Genomic DNA, 21,608 nt, shown 5'->3' on the forward strand with positions numbered 1-21,608 from the left:
ATAAACCTATAACAGGAAGTTGTATACATGCATTCAAGGACAGCAATGGGCTTTGCAAAAGGACAGAAAATGTTTGACACACACAGCATTCTGACAACATTTGTTTTCTGTGTGAAATTTTTCGTAATGTGGTCTGCAAACAATTACTTTCATAAGGCTGTAAATTATTTTTTAATTTCATAGTTATTTCAGTTTGTAACAGTGTCACAAGATCTTATTTCAGAGTTGGTCATATTAGTTCACCTGGTTTTTTGTTACATTGTGGAGTATAATAGTAAATGGAATTAACATTGTCATTCTGAAATTAGCTGTATTGCATAATTAAAAATTTGTTAACTTGATGAATGACAATATGTGAATGGTAGTGATATGACATTACAGTACTCGCATCCGTGGATCATATAGTACATTAAAAATGGGTATTGTATTCTATATTGTGTGTTTATTGTCTGTTATATTACAGTACACACACTGTAATGTTGCAGTTGATGCACCGTATCTAACTTGTTAAATAATTATTTAGAAGGCAGTCGTATAAATGAATACCTGTCTTATTCTTATATCCTTTTGTGCTATGAAAGTGTTCTTCCCTAAAGTTGAGATATTCCAGGATTTAATTCCATAAGCTGTTATTTAATGGAAAGAAGCAAAGTATTTAACTTGCTGATTTGTTTCTGTCAATGCTCGCAATTGCACAGAGTGCAAGAGTGGCAGAACAGAGTTGTGTAACAAGCTCCAGTTTTTCCCCCAGTTTAAACCCACGTCGACATTCACACCCATAATTTTGAAACTGTTGCTTTACTTATTAATTATTTTTACATACTTTAATAATCGTTCATTTGTGTTGTACACTTTCATGTTCAGAATTGAATATACCTGTTTTATGGAAACTTGCATGTATTTTTTATTTATTTAAATTGTAGGTGATAATGTGTCCATTATTAACTAATATTTTTCATTTGCCTACAGGACACTTCTCTATCTGATTTTTGTGCTGTTCCTGGGATCAACATGTCAACGCTATGTTTTACTCACAGACTTCATGATTGCCTCTAAAGTTTCTGTTGTTAGTAAGTAAAATTTTTAAGCCCAGTTCATTTCTTAAATATTATTTCTAAATCCTTGCTGCAAATTTCTACATCTACAGCCCCTATAACTATGTTGGTATGAGATTGTGCACTGTGGAACTTTTGCTTAGGTGTACTATGATTCTCTGCTTCAACTAACCAATGGAGCTGGCCACTACAGACTCGTAAGCTACTGACTTGATTCTTTCTATGCAAGCGAATGTCTGTTATTTTAATATAATTGTAACTGGTTGTTTCATAAATATAAAGTTTCACTTTGATACAGATGCTGGAATAATGAAAAGTGTGTAAACATATAATGAACATGTCTTAAGGATGGAATTAATGATTTCTTGTGAGCTAAAGGGTAATGGAAAGCAGCATTTGTCAGGTGCCTCATCAATTTCCTGTAATACTTAAGTGAGAAAGTAATTCTCGCATACACCAAACCATTATTTTTGCCCCCTTGTTGTTGTTGTTGTCGTTGTTGTTGTGGTCTTCAGTTGACAAACTAGTTCAATGGAGCCCTCCATGCTACTCTACCCTATGCAAGTTCCTTCATCTCTGAGTAATTGCTGCAACTTAAATTCTTCTGAATCTGCTTAGTGTATTCATCTCTTGGTCGCCCTCAACGATTTTTACTCTTCACGCTTCCCTCCAGTACTAAATTGGTGATCCCTTGATGCCTCAGAACGCGTCCTACCATCCGATTCCTTCTTCTGGTCAAGTTGTACCATAAATTCCTCTTCTCCCCAATTCTATTCAGTACCAACTCTTTAGTTATGTAATGTATCCATCTAATCATCAGCATTCTTCTGTAGCACCACATTCCAAAAGTTTGTATTCTCTTCTTATCTAAACTATTTATCGCCCGTGTTTCACATCCATACATGGCTGCACTCCATACAGACACTTTCAGAAAGGACTTCCTGACACTTAAGTGTATACTCAATGTTAGCAAATTTTTCTCCTTCAGAAACGCTTTCCTTGCCATAGCCAGTCTTCATTTTATATCCTCTCTACTTCGACCATCATCACTTATTTTGCTCCCCAAATAGCAAAACGCATTTATTACTTTAAGTGTCTCATTTCCCCGTCTAATTCTGTCAGCATCACCTTGTTTAATTTGACTACATTCCATTATCATCATTTTATTCCTGTTGATATTCATCTTATATTCTCCTTTCAAGACACTGTCCATTCTGTTCAACTGCTCTTCCAAGTCCTTTGCTGTCTCTGACAGAATTACAATGTCATTGGCAAACCTCAAAGTTTTTATTTCTTCTCCATTGACTTTAATCCCTACTCCAAACTTTTCTTTTGTTTTCTTTACTGCTTGCTCAATGTACAGATTGAATAACACCAGGGATAGACTACTCACTGCCTTTCCAACCACTGCTTCCCTTTCCTGCACCTCGACTCTTATAACTGCCATCCGGTTTCTGTACAAATTGTAAGTAGCCTTTCACTCCCTGTATTTTACCCATACCACTTTTGAAAGAGAGTATTTCAGTCAACATTGTCAAAAGCTTTCTCTAAATCTACAAATGCTAGAAATGTAGATTTGTCTTTCCTTAATCTGGCTTCTAAGATAAGTTGTAGGGTCAGTATTGCCTCGCATATTTCAACATTTCTATGGAATCCAAACTGATCTTCCCGGAGGTCGGCTTCTACCAGTTTTTCCATTCATCTGTAAAGAATTTGTGTTAGTATTTTGCAGCCATGACTTACTAAACTGATAGTTCAGTAATTTTCACACCTGTCAACACCTGCTTTCTTTAGGATTGGAATTATTATATTATTCTGGAAGTCTGAGGGTACTTTGCCTGTCTCGTACATCTTTCTCACCAGATGGTAGAGGTCTGTCATGACTGGCTCTCCCAAGGCTATCAGCAGTTCTAATGGAATGTTATTTACTCCTGGGGCCTTGTTTCAACTTGAGTCTTAGGTGGACCTCACTCACTATTGCTCACCGTAATTGTTTGTTTTGTTATTAAATTATTTTTGCCAAATAGAAGAGTTTGACTGAAGAATGAAGAAATACTGGGCCCTAAGAAAAGAACAGCGCCCAAAGAAATGATTGATCCAGCGTACCCCAAAGAGGGTGAAATGAAAGAAGAAGAAAGAAGAGTTTGACTATGGATGCTAGCAGCTACAGCAACTCGCTGATATTTGGCAGTAATTGCCAGTGTAAGGGTGTTACATAAGCTAAGAACCCTTTGACCTTAAAGCCTGTGAAGCCATTCTTTGGATTGTAGTATTGGTTAAATTGCATGCCTGTGAAGTATCGTCTCAGTTGTGCAACTGGATTCATGATTTCCTGTTACAAAGCTCACAGTTCACAGTAATTTATGGAAAGTCATCAAGTCAAACAGAAGTGATATTTGGTGTTACCGAGGGAAGTGTTACAGGCCCTCTGCTGTTTGTAATTATATAAATGAACAGGAAAGATTGCTACTCACCATATAGAGAAGATGTTGAGTCGCAGACAGACACAACAAAAAGGCTGCCATACATGTCGAACTTTTGGCCAAAAGGCCTTTTTCTAAAATAGACAACACACATACCTTCACTAGGACAACTCACCCACACGTAATCATTGCCTCCGCCTGCAACTAAACAGTAACTGGATGTACACATCATGATACAAGCTCACATTACAGATGTAATGAAAGGCAGAAACATGGATTAAAAAAAAAAAAAAAATCAAATCCAAGCCATAGCTTTAATAAATACTATCTTAAACAACATTGATTGATTTTGGAAGCACATAACAATGCTGGCACAACCAATCTTAAAACTGTTCATATTATCACTTTTTCATAACTCTTTTGAGTGAATTAGACAGTAAAGTAATGGTAAATACACTGGTGCCCAAAATTAAAGCAACAAACTCCTATTTCTCCATCCTGTGTCCTCATGATATAATCATACAAACTATCAACAGATGTCGTGACAGTCATGTTCTACATGGTAGATGGCATTGCAATCAACGGACAACCACTCCAGCAATGATGTCAGGGCACATATCAAACAGGGTAGTGTTTGCAGGGTAGTCTCAAATAAACAATCACTGTGTACACAGTCACAGATGGTGCATTATGGCACAGAGAAGAAGCCTACATACTCTCTGCTGTGGAGGGCCATATGAAGATGGAAGCAGGAGAATTGCAAACTGATGGGACCCGATGGCTTAATGTGAATTATTCTGTCGTTTCTCCAATGAGTTGACAGTTTATAGAGACCGAAACTGTATCTGAGGACCAAGACAGGGCCGACCATGTGTGGGCATGACAGTACCACCTTATTACTGCACTACAACTGGCATCTGACCTCGCAACATCGCGTGGACGTGTTGTATGGAGACAAATGGTGTACAGAAGGCTCCTGCAGAGTGGCCTGTATTGTTAGATAGCCGCTGTGTGTTTATCTCTGGCATGACTTCACAGAAGGGAACATCTAGAGTGGAGCTGTCAACATGCCACCTGAACGATCGAGCAGTGGGCCAATGTTCTTTTCACAGATGAGTCCCGATTTGGTCTGGAGAGTGATTCTCAACAGATTCTCATCTGGAGCGCATGTGGAACATGATTTCGGGACACAAATATTATGCAAAGGGACCGATACCGAGGAGGATCCCTAATGGTGTGGCCAGGGATTACGTTGACCACTCAGACACTTCTTCATGAAATTGTATGGGTAAATCAGCAAGATTTAACTGCTGTGAGATACCTTGAGGAGACCTTGGGATCCCAGGTGATTGATTTTTTTTTTGGGAAACATGGCATGGCCTGCTCACTCTACCAATTTGAATACTGTAGAGCGTGTCTGGGATGCACTAGGGAGGCATATTGCATCACGTCAGCATCCACCAACCACTCTCCAAGACTTGGGAGTTGGTCTGCAGGAAGAATGGGCAGTATTGCATCAACATGAGACTGATGACATCATTCACAGCATGTCCCATCGTTGTCAGGTCTGTATTGATGCCAGAGGTGGTCACACCCCATACTGAACACATTAACCAGTTGTCAGAATGTTTGTGCAAATCCATTAAGTTGAAAAAAAAAAAAAGTAAGTAAATAAAAATAAAAACGAAGAACATTTTAGTCTACCGTTATGCATGTTGCAGTTGATGACGTTCTGTGTTCTTTACATTGTTTCTACTTTATTATCTCCTGTTTACACTGTTTTGTGGTAAAAGAAATCCAACGTTCTAAAATTTCCATTTGTTACTCTAATTTCGGACACTAGCATAGTTTGTCTGTCCCCCCCAAACAGTAAGAAGTAACCATGCATAGTTAGGTTTAGGGTGTTTTTAATTCTGTTGGAGAATTCCTATATGATACACAAGAGCAACTTATGTGTCAAAATTAGACTCACAAGAAAGAGGTGACAATCATTTTTTATTATGTTTTTATTAGGTAGCTTTCTTGTCTGTTTCTCTGCTCAGTACAAATTTTGCAGTTGATTTTAAACTAACTTACCAATGCACTAGTAGAGCCTTGAAACTTTCACCATAGCTCATAACTGGATGACAGTGCTATATCAACTCGCTTTCTTGTCTGGTGTGTGGTAGAGAGTATTGTGTGTACCACTGCCATTTCCCCTTTTTCTGTTCCAGTTGTGAATGGTTCACAGTATGACTGATTACTGGTAGTCCTACATGTGAGCTCAACTCTCTAATTTTTACTTTCACAGTCTTTTTACAAGATTAACCTAGGAGGAAGCAGTATAATGGTTGACACAGATGAAGAGAAAAAACCTGAAATTTACCTCATGTCTTAGATGTAAAATCATCAAAATGTTTTAATTTAAATTGATTGAAAAATTTCTCATACACAAGATTAGAAAGCAGAAAATAATTACTTAAGTAAAAATGAATTTTTAGTATATCACATTTTTAAATTGGACTAATAAATATAAAGGAATTTCTTCTAGCCCCATTCAGATTCCTGACCCAATCCAGATAGTTCTGAAAATTTGTGAATTTTCAATAACTATGAAAATACTTGTAAGATTTAAAATTAAAGTTGTGGAGCGCAAGCATTATGTAATTGATGCATGAGTACTTCACCTCCCTACTGTTATCTATTACATGTGCCCCACATTTTTCATTTTAAAACCTACAAGTTATTTCATAGCTATTAAAAATGCACAGTCCCATATATTCAGGACTTTTTTTATATGGTTAGGAATCATGGGGCTAGGATAAACTGTTTTGTACTTCTTAGACCAATTTAAAAACATATATATTAAAAAGAATTTTTATTTAACTAATTATTCCCCTTTTAGTATTGCATTTATGATATTTCTATAACTCTCAAACCACAAATCATCCAAAAGCTATGTCAAACAACCTGGGGAACATTGCCATGCACTCTACATTCTTCTACTCTGGGTCTTGGCTTCTCAACCAATGAATGGTCGTCCTCAGTGTGGTTAAACAGTCCACACATACAAAAAAATAGATGCAGCTAAATAACATAATGAGAATGATTGCTGATGTCATCAAATCAACCCTTAGGGAACAGCTAATAGTACTGAATCCATCCCCTCAACTACAACACATGAATGCTGTCATGAATGAGTACAAACAGATTATGGATGGTAAAAATCTTATAACTCAGCAAGATATCGGTGGTGCAAATCATAACTGATTCTGCTCATGTAACGACCAACAAAAATAGTAGGGGCACTGTGGATGATGAGGAGAGTCATACAAGCACACTGACTCAAGAATGAACAGAACAACAGAATAATAATATGCCATGCGACACTCAAAAATCACTGTGATTTGACTTGCCCTGCAAAACTTGGTCACAGCTAAACAGAGGAGGGGCAGTGTCTTGGGCTGGTAAACCTCCCTGATGTAGTGTAGCTGTTCAGAATGCCCTGAAAAAGTAGGAGGTGACATCATGTGTTATAGGCAATGTTGCATCAAACCATCGCACTTCACTTGGCATTTGTCTGCTATGCTGCTCAACAATACAGTGTGCTGACTGTTTTCACCGTAGCGTTGTTAAATACATATGCAGCCATCACTGTAGGACAAGTTGAAGCCACTCAGCATGCCATGTCGGTGTTCACACACCCATTGCACTCTGCGGCATTGGTGGGTTCTGGTCAATGGAAGCCAAAGCAATGACATGCTTGCCACAATTTCAGCCTGCAGAAGATGCCATTGAACCATCGACGCCGACAGGTTGCAGTGCTCCAATGTTGCGCCAACACTGTGGTGGAAGATGTTCTGTCCATTACAGTCAAGCAGACAAGATGGCAGTCATCTTATGCTGTGGTCACATTGTGTCATCCAGTAGCCTGTTGATGCAGTGCTGTCTTCTTCTCTCCACTGGTTCCAGATACGCCGCGCTATTGAAGCAGCATGTTGTGCATGAGCTGCAGTGTCACAGAATGACAGACATGTCTCCCAGATGACAATCATTCTGCCCTCTTCAAAAGCTCTCACATGCCGAGATTCAAACCTGTGATGGATGTGAGGCATAGTGGCACTTGGTTACTCATTTCCATTTTGTATAACTCCACACTGACTGAACATTGCATGACACAGACCCGTCTGGTCACACAAAAAAGGGCACTATTGGACCTACGTGCACGTCACCAATCTGCTAGTTAAATCACTTATTATGGTTTGCCGTTCTACACATCCTCTTATCATGGCATGTTGCAGACCATTGATTCTGAGTGTTTCACTTTTTACAAACAGTAATGTACTGAATTCATTGCGCTCCTATGGTCTAGGGATAGCCTCTTTGATTGGTAATCAAAATGTCCTCTGTCCTGGGTTCAAACCCCATCACTGCTTAAATTTTTAATAAAGATCATCAGCAATGACAGCCGAAGACTTCCGACATGAGAAGTCGCACTCAGTCTGCCAGCCACCATGTCAAAGAGGGCAGAGGAGTAGACCGAGGTTCAGGCACTCCCTTGCCCTTGGCGTGGGAAACTGGCCTAAAAAGTGGAAGAATCAGCGATGATCAAAGGCATGAGGATGCAGAAGGCAATGGAAACCACTGAATTAAAGAGAAATATAGCGTATATCCACAGGATGTGGCCCGTAATTGAAAGTGTCATGATAAACTCCCCATCAGCAAAAGATTTCAGTCCAATCCTCCGTTGGGATTTGCAGGAGAGGGCTGCCAGGGGGGAGGTGACCATGAGTAAAAGATTGAATAACCAATGAAAGGATAATGTTCTAAAAGTCGGGGCATGGAATGGTAGAATTTAAACATGGTAGGGAATCAAGAAAATCTGTAATGATTATTCACATTGGTGTGTAGAATTTATGAGACGAGTGATATACCATCACACTTTCAGAAAAACATCATCCAAACAATTCTCAAGATAGCAAGAGCCGAGAAGCGCAAGAATTATCGCACATTCTGCTTAACAGCTCATTCAGCCATGTTGCTGACAAGAATAATATTCAAAAGAATGTAAAAGAAAATTGAGGATCTGTTAGACGAAGATCAGTTTGCCTTTAGGAAAGGTAAAGGCACCAGAGAGGCAGTTTGATATTGCGGTTCATACTGGAAGCAAGACTGAAGAAGAATCAAAACACTTTCGTAAGATTTGTTGGCATGGAAAAAGTGTTAGACATTGAATGATGCAAGATGTTTGAAATCCTGTGAAAAAGAAGTGTAAGCTATAGAGAAAGACAAGAGATATACATGTACAAGAACCAAGTGGGAATATTAGAAGTGGAAGACCAAGAATGGAGAGCACAGATTAAAAAAGGTGTGAGACAGGGATGTAGTTTTTCACCCCTGCCGTTCAATCCATACTTCGAAGAAGCTATGATGGAAATAAAAGAGTGGGATTAAAATTCAAGATGAAAGTATATCATTGTTAAGATTAACTGATGACATTGCTGTCCTCAGTGAAAGTGAAGAATTACAGGACTTGTTGAAGGGAATGAACAGTCTAATGTGTACAGAATATGGGGCTGAGAGTAAACTGTAGAAAGATGAAGGTTACGAAAAGTAGCAGAAATGAGAACAGGGACATAACGTTATATTTGATGATCACGAAGTGTGTGAAGTTGAGGAATTCTGCTACCTAGATGACAAAATAACACATGATGGATGGAGCAAGGAGGACATGAAAAGCAGACTAGCACTGGCAGAAAAAGTTATTTCTGGCCATTAGAATTCTACTACTATCAAACATAGGTCTTAGAGGAAGAAATTTCTCAGAAAGTATGTTTGGAGCACAGAATTGTATAGCAGTGAGACATAGACTGTGGGAAAGCTGAAACAGAAAAGAATAGATGTGTTTGAGATGTGATTCTACTGGAGAATGTTGAAAATTAGGTGTACTGATTAGATGAGTAATGAGGAGGTACTGCACAGAATTGATGAGGAAAGGAATATGTGGAAAACACTTACAAGAAGGGACATGATGATTGGACATCTGTTAAGACATAGAGATTGGGATGTATCCAGCAAATAATTGCGAACATAGGTTGCAAGTGCTACTCTGAGGTAAAAAGGCTGGCACAGGAGAGGAATTCATGGTAGGCCACATAAAACCAGTGATAATACTTACGACAAAACCTTCTCTAGAGTCTACGTATTTTTTTCCAATGTGTCAGACAGCTGTGCAGTGAGTAAATGCAGTGGATTTTGATGACAAATTTCCTAAGTAACTGAATGTACTGTGGAGCTATGGTTAATATTCCCAGGTGCCTATACAGACGCCTGAAAAATCTAAATTTATGAACATCAAATGTAAGTCTGTTTAGTTTAATTACTGAAGTTTTGTCTGTAAACACTGCTACTGCTAGAACTTCAAAACCAAATCAGTTTACTTTCTTTTGTGGAATGAATGCTTTTTGCCTTACTGAAGAGTCCAGGTATTATCTTGTAGGACAGTAATGAATGAAAATACGTGAAGCATGAGTAATACTTAATTTCTGTTTCCATATAGTTGGCAATTATTCTGATGGCAAAAGTAGCTGATCCTAAACTCTGTGTTAAGAGGAGACAACATATCTGTGACATTATTAAACTGAATGAGCTATGTTTTTTGAAGTTTAAAGCTATTCCATTTGTGCAATACCAATTAATGAATAATAAATAAATAACAAATTTCAGTGATTGCCATGTTCTCCTTTACAAAAAATTGTATTACATACTGTTGTATGGTGGTAGATCAACAATTTTCTGCCATATTTCTTTAAAGTGCTTTGCATTTGTGCCTGACACAGCAGTTCAGATGTTCAGCATTCATTAGCACAGAAGGTACATTGTCAGGCATTTCTGTATTGTTCTGTTTATTTAGTTTTTCATTCTTTTAAAATGGCTTGGTCTTCTTTGATCAGTATTTGCTAGTATGTGTTACATTTGTGTGCTTGACCATAAGGTATTATCATTTACACTTCTGACAATGAATGAAATTGTTACAGGTGTTTTATTGCTAGCTGGTTTGTACGTGTCTTCAATGTCCAGCTGCCTGGGGGCAATGTACGGTACACCACGTGTCCTACAGTCAGTTGCCAATGAGAATGTTATACCTATCATACAAATATTAGGACGAGGGGTAAGTGGAAACAGCTATGTGAAATTTTTATTATATCAGTGACAGCTACAAAGTTGGCCAAAAGTCATGAAGTGTAATTAACGTTTTTATTTATCAATAATTTCCATGTATATTTCATAGACTCAAGGATGGTCACTCATCTTCTGCCATACTTTGAAAGATAAGAAAGGAGAAAAGAATGAATAAAAAAGTTACGTGCAGTTATAACTCTTTTGCCCCTTTGTGACTTTCGGCCAATCCTGTATATTCAAGCATGTTTGTTTCTGTACGTCACTTCTACTCTGTTGTTGGAAATTATCTATGCATTTCACAAATTTTTGGTATGGTCTCTTCACTGAATATTGTGGAGAACTTCTGAAAATATATATCTCACACTTCTGTGCTGAAATGGAGAAAAAAATGGCTTTGTTATGTTGATGAGGTGCAGTTTCCTTCATGGGCAAAGAAATTGAAGAAAAAGTGGTAGGTGGCTATCATATAATTTAATCTACAAATTATGTTGTAAATTTTGGGTTTGTCAAATAAGACATGCAAAGCTGTCAGCAGGCAGCTAAAGAAAAAGTAGATAATTGCTGAACTCCAGGTCAAAGCCCTTTATCAGAGTTAACAAACATGCACAATCACCTTTGTCTCCCAATGCTGTTACCTCACTCAGAGTGGTGAATAAGGTTCTATTGTTAACTACACTCCGTGCAAATCTCATGATGCACATGAATTCCCGTTTCAGAAGTTGTTCTTATTGTCTACCTGCAATCTGAACAAATAGTAATTCCTCCCAAATCCACAACCAGTGATACAAAAACCTACATGTGTGTGAGAGCAACGTCTGCTGTGCATGGTCTATGAGGACAACATTCAGTAGGTAAGTTGCTAATGGTCAGGTTTCTTGCATGTGCTTTTGAGGCCATTGTGTTCTGTGAACTCCTTATCTTGCAAAGGCACAGGCTCCCATATGTTATGGTGGAAATTTAGTGTGGATACTTGAGGGCAACAATTTGATGTTGATATACACTCCTGGAAATGGAAAAAAGAACACATTGACACCGGTGTGTCAGACCCACCATACTTGCTCCGGACACTGCAAGAGGGCTGTACAAGCAATGATCACACGCACGGCACAGCGGACACACCAGGAACCGCGGTGTTGGCCGTCGAATGGCGCTAGCTGCGCAGCATTTGTGCACCCCCGCCGTCAGTGTCAGCCAGTTTGCCGTGGCATACGGAGCTCCATCGCAGTCTTTAACACTGGTAGCATGCCGTGACAGCGTGGACGTGAACCGTATGTGCAGTTGACGGACTTTGAGCGAGGGCGTATAGTGGGCATGCGGGAGGCCGGGTGGACGTACCGCCGAATTGCTCAACACGTGGGGCGTGAGGTCTCCACAGTACATCGATGTTGTCTCCAGTGGTCGGCGGAAGGTGCACGTGCCCGTCGACCTGGGACCGGACCACAGCGACGCACGGATGCACGCCAAGACCGTAGGATCCTACGCAGTGCCGTAGGGGACCGCACCGCCACTTCCCAGCAAATTAGGGACACTGTTGCTCCTGGGGTATCGGCGAGGACCATTCGCAACCGTCTCCATGAAACTGGGCTACGGTCCCGCACACCGTTTGGCCGTCTTCCGCTCACGCTCCAACATCGTGCAGCCCACCTCCAGTGGTGTCACGACAGGCGTGAATGGAGGGACGAATGGAGACGTGTCGTCTTCAGCGATGAGAGTCGCTTCTGCCTTGGTGCCAATGATGGTCGTATGCGTGTTTGGCGCCGTGCAGGTGAGCGCCACAATCAGGACTGCATACGACCGAGGCACACAGGGCCAACACCCGGCATCATGGTGTGGGGAGCGATCTCCTACACTGGCCGTACACCACTGGTGATCGTCGAGGGGACACTGAATAGTGCACGGTACATCCAAACCGTCATCGAACCCATCGTTCTACCATTCCTATACCGGCAAGGGAACTTGCTGTTCCAACAGGACAATGCACGTCCGCATGTATCCCGTGCCACCCAACGTGCTCTAGAAGGTGTAAGTCAACTACCCTGGCCAGCAAGATCTCCGGATCTGTCCCCCATTGAGCATGTTTGGGACTGGATGAAGCGTCGTCTCACACGGTCTGCACGTCCAGCACGAACGCTGGTCCAACTGAGGCGCCAGGTGGAAATGGCATGGCAAGCCGTTCCACAGGACTACATCCAGCATCTCTACGATCGTCTCCATGGGAGAATAGCAGCCTGCATTGCTGCGAAAGGTGGATATACACTGTACTAGTGCCGACATTGTGCATGCTCTGTTGCCTGTGTCTATGTGCCTGTGGTTCTGTCAGTGTGATCATGTGATGTATCTGACCCCAGGAATGTGTCAATAAAGTTTCCCCTTCCTGGAACAATGCATTCACGGTGTTCTTATTTCAATTTCCAGGAGTGTAGGAATAAAACACACAGAGAAATATTGTGGTTATGTTGTTACAAAATTATATGGGAACATAATAACAGTTTCTCTACCTTTCATTTAATTAAATCTCATTGAGAATCTAATCAGAGCTCTTAATATGATGAAGCGGTGAATGTTCTCTCCAGGTATGTCATGATCTGGAATCATGTTTGCACAATCCCATAAGTAGGACAGCATAACCTTCCCCGCATGTGATTATATTTGAAACTTGTTCATTTTTGACAAAGATAGGTACTTCCATTCCTCACTTTCTGTTGCTTCCCAGTTGGTGGTAGCAGACCCAGCTGCCATCCTAGTTTAAGAATTATGCAAGCTCCAAACAAAAGTTGTTCATGAATATCCATAGCAATCATTTAATTTCAGAATCACCAGGGATGGTAGTGACTTAACGAATTCTTGTGAGCCTGTTAGATAAAACATATGTCATCTGCTGAAACATGACCATCAAAATGTCTTACACAATACATCAGTCACTTTGATGCCAATTCCTATCCAGGCACAATATTGCAGTGCCTGTGTATGATATTGCAGTGCTTATGTTATTCTGATTACGATTTAAAGTTCCTTTGGACATGCATGTGTATCCAAAGGAGTAGGCACTGCTGTGACTACACTCACTATGCAGTAAGCGTATGGTTGATGACATGTGGAAGTTTGGGTGTGGCTGTGAGTCGTTCACAGATAACCAAATGGTAAGGCGACCACTCATGATAAGCGGGAAATCTGGGTTCGAGTCCTGGTCTGCCACAAATTTTTATAGTCGTCATTCCATAGTCGTCATTCCATTCTACAGCTGATGTTTGTCCTTATTTGCAATTTTGAATACATTTGATGTATCCTGTTTGGATACAAACAAATTTTCTATTGGTCATATGTCAGCTGTATTGAAATGTGGGCAATTAAGTGGATCAATAAATATATGTGGAGAAAGTAGGATCCAAACGTTCATTAGAAAATGAAAAGCTGTACATAGAAGAGGAAATACCTATCCAATCTGATAAAGTTGAAATTCTACCCATCTCTCCTTTTGAAGGAAAATAATAAACTCACTCAAAAGTAAAAGCCCACATTTAATTTTTGGCATCTCTGACAAAGTACTGAAAGCTTGTTCCCAAGAGACAAGTCGGAAGCTCAGCCAAATTCGTAAAAACTCACTGAAACAGGGCATTTTTCCTGATAGATTGAAATATGATGTCATTAAACCATTGCATAAAAAGGGGGATAGGTCTGATGCCGACAACTACTGCCCAGTCTCACTTCTGACGGCTTTCTTTAAATTTCTTGGCAGAGTAATGTATTCAAAGTAACTTCATATATTTGTAAAAATAAAATACTAACAAAATACCAGTTTGGTTTTCAGAAAGGCTTTTAAGCAGAAAATACTACACAGGGTGAAAAGTATTTAAACCAACAAACTCTGGGAAGTTGTAGGGGACATCAAAACAAACATTTTTCCCTAATGTCATTTTTTCTTATGAGGATTATTTAAACCGGTGGAGGCCGTATTACGCTCTTCAATAGTAGGCAACTGCTGTCCACCAGTATAATAGTGCATTGTCTGTTTAGTAATGGAGCGATACAACTGGAGTGAGCACGCCGATATGGTTGGCGCGAACTACGTAGCGCACCACAACAGACGAGCTGCACAGCGGCTTTATCAACAACAATACCCTAATCGCCATATCCTGCATCATACGATCTTTGCCGCTGTGTACCAACGTCTGCGTGAGACCGGGTCATGTAGCAGATTACCTGGAAAGGTAGGCCTTCGCACATTAAGAACGCTGCAATTTGAGGAAGCTGTCTTGCAGCATGTGGAGCGGGATCCTTCAATCAGCACTTGTGCAATTGCACATAACATGGGGACAACGAATGTAAGAACAGTCCTTCGAGAGCAATTGTTACGTCCATTTCACTTACAGCGTGTCCACAACGGGGAACCAGTTGATTATCCACCCAGAGCACAGTTTTCGCAGTGGTACCTGGAACAGTGTGAAATGCGTCCTACATCCCATCCTCTGTGTTGTTTACCAATGAAGCAATGTTCGGGCATGATGGAGTCTTCAGCACGCACATTTCGCATGTTTGGAGTAAGGCTAGTCCACATGCCACAGTTACTAGCGCTCATCAAGTGCGGTTCTTCGTTAATGTATGGGTTGGTGTTGGGGACTGTTTAATTTGGCCGTTTCTGCTACCTAGGCCATTAAATGGCAGGTACTATTACAATTTTCTCGCCAGAGAATTGCCAGAATTGCTGGAAGACGTCTCACTCCCTACAAGACAACGCATGTGGTTCCAACATGATGGGGCGCCGGTACATTTCAGTCGTTGTGTGCGTCGATTCCTGGACCGACGGTTCCCAGAAACGTGGATTGGCAGAGGTGGTCCTGTACCATGGCCTGCTCGATCCCCAGATATGTCCCCTCTGGACTTTTTTGTGTGGGGGGAGACACGCAACCTTGTTTACGCAACTCCTGTTGCATCAGAAGAGGATCTGGTTCCCCGGATAGTAGCAGCAACAGGAACAATTCAGGATACTCCTGGGGTTGTTGCCCGTGTCAGAGAGAACATGATCCGACGGTGTAACCTTTGTTTATGTGTCAACGGAGGCATTTTTGAAAATCTATTGTAACTGAAATTGGGTTGTGTTAATGTGTTGTCTCTTGGTCATAAAAAAATGGAAAAGTGTTTGTTGGTTTAATTAATTTGCCGCCAGAGAAATCTTCCTCTACCGGTTTAAATACTCCTTATAGGAAAAAAATGACATTAGGGAAAAATATTTGTTTTGATGTCCCCTACAACTCTGTAAAGTTTGGAAGGTAGGAGATGAGATACTGGCTGAAGTAAAGCTGTGAGTACCGGGCGTGAGTCGTGCTTTGGTAGCTCAGATGGTAGAGCACTTGCCCGCGAAAGGCAAAGGTCCTGAGTTCGAGTCTCGGTCGGGCACACAGTTTTAATCTGCCAGGAAGTTCCCAGAGTTTGTCGGTTTAAATACCTTTCACCCTGTATATGCATTCACTGATCAAATATTAAATTCTCTGAATAACTGAACGTCATCAATTGAAATTTTCTGTGACCTCTAATATGCTTCTGATTGTGCAAATCATGGAATTCTTCTAGATAAGCTTAAGTATGAGTAGGTCAGCACACAAATTGTTTAATTCATATTTATCTGGAGGAGTACAGAAGTTTGAAATGAATAGTTCACATAATGTGAAAAAATCAGCAGAGTCCTCTAACTGGGGAGGTATCAAGAATGGTGTCCCACAGGGTTCAACCTTGGGTCTCTTATTGTTCTTAATATATATTAATGATTGCCACTCTATATTCTCGAAGATGTGAAGTTAGTTTTTTTTGCTGATGATACAGGTATAGTAATCACACCCAGCAAACAAGAATTAGCTGAGAAAATTGTAAATAATGTCTTTCAGAAAATTATTAAGTGATTCCTGCAAATGGATTCTCTTTAAATTTTGATAAAACACAGTATATACAGTTCTGTACAGGAAATGAAACAACACCATTAATAAACGTAGAGTTTGAGCAGAAGTCTGTAGCTAAGGCAGAGTATTCCAAATTTTTGGGTTGTGCATTGATGAGAGATTAAGCTGAAGGAAAGACATTGCCGATCTGCTGAAATGTTTGAGTTTAGCTATCTATGATAGTAGTGTTATTGCAAGTTTTGGCAGTAAACATGTAAGTACATTAGCTTACTAAGCCTACTTTCATTCACTGCTTTCATTGTTGTTGTTGTTGTTGTGGTCTTCAGTCCTGAGACTGGTTTAATGCAGCTCTCCATGCTACTCTATCCTGTGCAAGCTTCTTCATCTCCAAGTACCTACTGCAGCCTACGTCCTTCTGAATCTGCTTAGTGTATTCATCTCTTGGTCTCCCTCTACGATTTTACCCTCCACGCTGCCCTCCAATGCTAAATTTGTGATCCCTAGATGCCTCAGAATATGTCCTACCAACCGGTCCCTTCTTTTTGTCATGTTGTGCCACAAACTTCTCTTCTCCCCAATCCTATTCAATACCTCCTCATTAGTTATGTGATCTACCCATCTAATCTTCAGTATTCTTCTGTAGCACCACATTTCGAAAGCTTCTATTCTCTTCTTGTCTAAACTATTTATCGTCTATGTTTCACTTCCATACATGGCTACACTCTAAACGAACACTTTCAGAAACAACTTCCTGACACTTAATTCAATACTCGATGTTAACAAATTTATCTTCTCCAGAAACGCTTTCCTTGCCATTGCCAGTCTACATTTTATATCCCCTCTACTTCGACCATCATCAGTTATTTTGCTCCCCAAATAGCAAAACTCCTTTACTACTTTAAGTGTCTCATTTCCTAATCTAATTCCCTCAGCATCACCCGACTTAATTCGACTATATTCCATTATCCTTGTTTTGCCTTTGTTGATGTTCATCTTATACCCTCCTTTCAAGACACTGTCCATTCCGTTCAACTGCTCTTCCAAGTCCTTTGCTGTCTCTGACAGAATTACAATGTCATCGGCAAACCTCAAAGTTTTTATTTCTTCTCCATGGATTTTAATACCTACTCCGAACTTTTCTTTTGTTTCCTTTATTGCTTGCTCAATATACAGATTGAACAGCATCGGGGAGAGGCTACAACCCTGTCTCACTCCCTTCCCAACCACTGCTTCCCTTTCATGTCCCTCGACTCTTATAACTGCCATCTGGTTTCTGTACAAATTGTAAATAGCCTTTCGCTCCCTGTATTTTACCCCTGCCACGTTCAGAATTTGAAAGAGAGTATTCCAGTCAACATTGTCAAAAGCTTTCTCTAAGTCTACAAATGCTAGAAACGTAGGTTTGCCTTTCATTAATCTTTCTTCTAAGACATGTTGTAGGGTCAGTATTGCCTCACGTGTTCCAACATTTCTATGGAATCCAAACTGATCTTCCCCGAGGTCGGCTTCTACCAGTTTTTCCATTCGTCTCTAAAGAATTTGAGTTAGTATTGTGCACCCGTGACTTATTAAACTGATAGTTCAGTAATTTTCACATCTGTCAACACCTGCTTTCTTTGGGATTGGAACGATTATATTCTTCTTGAAGTCTGAGGAAATTTCGCCTGTCTCATTCATCTTGCTCACCAGATGGTAGGGTTTTGTCAGGACTGGCTCTTCCAAGGCTATCAGTAGTTCTAATGGAATGTTGTCTACTCCCGGGGCCTTGTTTCGACTTAGGTCCTTCAATGCTCTGTCTAACTCTTCACGCAGTATCATATCTCCCATTTCATCTTCATCTACATCCTCTTCCACGTCCATAATATTGTCCTCAAGAACATCGCCCCTGTATAGACCCTCTATATACTCCTTCCACCTTTGTGCTTTCCCTTCTTTGCTTAGAACTGGATTTCCATCTGAGCTCTTGATATTCATGCAAGTGGTTCTCTTTTCTCCAAAGGTCTCTTTAATTTTCCTGTAGGCAGTATCTATCTTACCCCTCACGAGATAAGCCTCTACATCCTTATATTTGTCCTCTAGCCATCCCTGCTTAGCCATTTTGTACTTCCTGTCGATCTCATTTTTGAGACGCTTGTATTCCTTTTTGCCTGCTTCATTTACTGCATGTTTATATTTTCTCCTTTCATCAATTAAATTCGGTATCTCTTCTGTTACCCATGGATTTCTACTAGCCCTCGTATTTTTACGTAGTTGATCCTCTGCTGCCCTCTCTATTTCATCCCTCAAAGCTACCCATTCTTCTTCTACTGTATTTCTTACCCCCATTCCTGTCATTTGTTCCCTTATGTTCACCGAGCGAGGTGGCGCAGTGGTTAGACAGTGGACTCGCATTCGGGAGGACGACGGTTCAATCCCGCGTCCAGCCATCCTGATTTAGGTTTTCCGTGATTTCCCTAAATCACTCCAGGTAAATGCCGGGATAGTTCCTCTGAAAGGGCACGGCCGACTTCCTTCCCCATCCTTCCCTAATCCGATGAGACCGATGACCACGCTGTCTGGTCTCCTTCCCCAAAACAACCAACCATCCTTTGTGTTCTTTTAGTTTACCCAGGTCCCATCTCCTTAAATTCCCACCTTTTTGTAGTTTCTTCAGTTTTAATCTACAGTTCATAACCAATAGATTGTGGTCAGAGTCCACATCTGCCCATGGAAATGTCTTACAATTTAAAACCTGGTTCCTAAATCTTTTTCTTACCATTATATAATCTATCTGAAACCTTCTAATATCTCCAGGATTCTTCCATGTATACAACCTTCTTTCATGATTCTTGAACCAAGTGTTAGCTATGATTAAGTTATGCTCTGTGCAAAATTCTACCAGGCGGCTTCCTCTTTCATTTCTTAGCCCCAATCCGTATTCACCTACTACATTTCCTTCTCTTCCTTTTCCTACTGTCGAATTCCAGTCATCCATGACTATTAAATTTTCGTCTCCCTTCACTAGCTGAATAATTTCTTTTATCTCATCATACATTTCATCAATTTCTTCATCATCTGCAGAGCTAGTTGGCATATAAACTTGTACTACTGTAGTAGGTGTGGCCTTTGTGTCTATCTTGGCCACAATAATGCGTTTACTATGCTGTTTGTAGTAGCTTACCCGCACTCTTATTTTTGTATTCATCATTTAAGTTACTCCTGCATTACCCCTATTTGATTTTGCTTTCATATGGCATCAAATTTTCATGTAATCTATCATCAAGGAAAAAGTATTCAGTGCACGAGACTGTATAATCAAAGTAATAGCTGGTACCCAGCCAAGATCACCTTTTGGACATTTATTTAAGGAACAAGGGATATTAATAATAGTTTTGCTATATGTGTATATATTATGAGAAGGAAAGTAGAGATGTTGAGTCACAGATAGGCGCAACCAAAAAAACTCTCACAATTTAAGCTTTTGGCCATATGGCAACACCGGTGACACCAGTCCTGCTTCCATATCAACCTCAGGCATCAGCTCTGGTGATGGTGCTCGTGGTGTTGATGATACTGGTATCAGCGGGTGCTCGGTAATGGGTGATGGAATCCCTGATGATTGTGTCAGAAGCAGTTGAGGAACTGCTGGTTTGGCCAACAAGGAGGGATGCCCTCACGTGTATGGAAGGGGAGAACTGGCAGCAGCAGATGATGTGACACCTGATGTGGGCGGGCTTGGAGGTGATGGTGTGATAGTAGGCCCCAGCCATGCACGCAAAGATGAAGCTGATCACAATGCCTCAAGCAGAGGCCTTCCACCATGCAGATGTCACAGAGACGCTGCCTCTGGCATCTGGCAGTGAAAGCTGGAATGCATTTAGGCTGATGTCCAAAACCGTGCACACAGTCAACCACACCTGGCCAAAAGAGGCATGGCAGCTGTTCGGGTTGATGTTCAAGTGGAGGATGCAGGAGGCGTAGCAGTGTCCTTGGCTAGCACCCACAAAGTAGCTCCGGTGGGCTCTTCTCGCTGAATGGCATGAAATATTACAAGGAGAAAAACTGATCTAAGGCAACAGCGGGCGAAGAGTTGGCAAATTTTTTTTTTTTTTTTTTTTTTCATGCGAGTTTTGAATATTCGCGCTAGCTGTTCCACTTCACCATTAGATTGTGGATGGAACAGTGGGGCAAGGATGTGACAGGTACCATGGGCATCTCAAATGCTGCAAACTCTTGCAATGAAAATTATGAACCATTATCAAACACTAACATCATGTGCAAGCCTTCAGGTGAAAAATTTTGGGCAAGGCTGCAACAGTGGCAGTTGTGGATGTTAAAACGCAATGAACGACATCCAGAAAACAAGAATATGAGTCAGTGACCAATAGCCAATAAGCACTGAGAAAGAGGCCAGTGAAATCCACATGTATACGGTCCCGTGCATGTGATAGTGGTTTCAATCTTGATAAATCATGGAATCCGGCACTTGCTGCAATAAACTCACAAAGACGTTGTCACAGTGCAGCTCGCAACGATACATCGATATGTCAACGCAGATCGACTGCAGAGTCATAGATACAACCCGCGCATTATGCACGTCTCTGCCGCCGACCTACGTCTCTGGCGCATTTGCATCTGTGGCCGCATGCGCAGTCGCATGGTACACGAGTATAAAGGGACGAAGCGAGCTCTGGAGCGGCAGTCCTGCGGCTCACTCTGAAGATGGCTCAATGTTATACGGCCAAAATATTAGAAGAAGAAGAAGGAGATTTCTTGCGGCTGCACACCCGAAGCGTAATGGAACAATCTGTAACACTGATTACAAAATTTCAGGTGTGATCATGTTAATGGATTTATTGCATCATTTGTATGCCTTAACCAAATATTAACCAAATATGTTTTTGAAAATATGTTTATTGTGGAGGTTCTGCAAAAGGAATTATTCAACTAGACTTACAGCACTGGCTCTTTATTTAAAAGCTTGTGACTGAGCCAAAACCATCTTCGCCTATTCAGGTTGATAACTTATTTTGCAGTCATGCTAACTGAGATGCGAAATTTATAACTCTTTGACTGCATGTTGTGCTATGTTGCACCCT

General features: G+C 40.7%; 1 protein-coding gene across 5 annotated transcripts in view; it reads left to right on the forward strand.

Annotated features, from left to right (window-relative positions):
- The window catches only part of LOC124615429 (solute carrier family 12 member 8), a 216,096-nt gene that overhangs the window by 118,197 nt on the left and 76,291 nt on the right, over positions 1–21,608 (forward strand). For all 5 annotated transcript variants that reach the window (XM_047143316.1, XM_047143324.1, XM_047143341.1 and 2 more), the window contains 2 exons: positions 970–1,070; positions 10,495–10,628. In XM_047143316.1, the coding sequence (XP_046999272.1) occupies positions 970–1,070; positions 10,495–10,628 (235 nt within the window). The remainder of the gene's footprint in view (positions 1–969; positions 1,071–10,494; positions 10,629–21,608) is intronic.

Source organism: Schistocerca americana, chromosome 1, assembly GCF_021461395.2.
Source record: "Schistocerca americana isolate TAMUIC-IGC-003095 chromosome 1, iqSchAmer2.1, whole genome shotgun sequence".
NCBI lineage: Eukaryota > Metazoa > Arthropoda > Insecta > Orthoptera > Acrididae > Schistocerca > Schistocerca americana.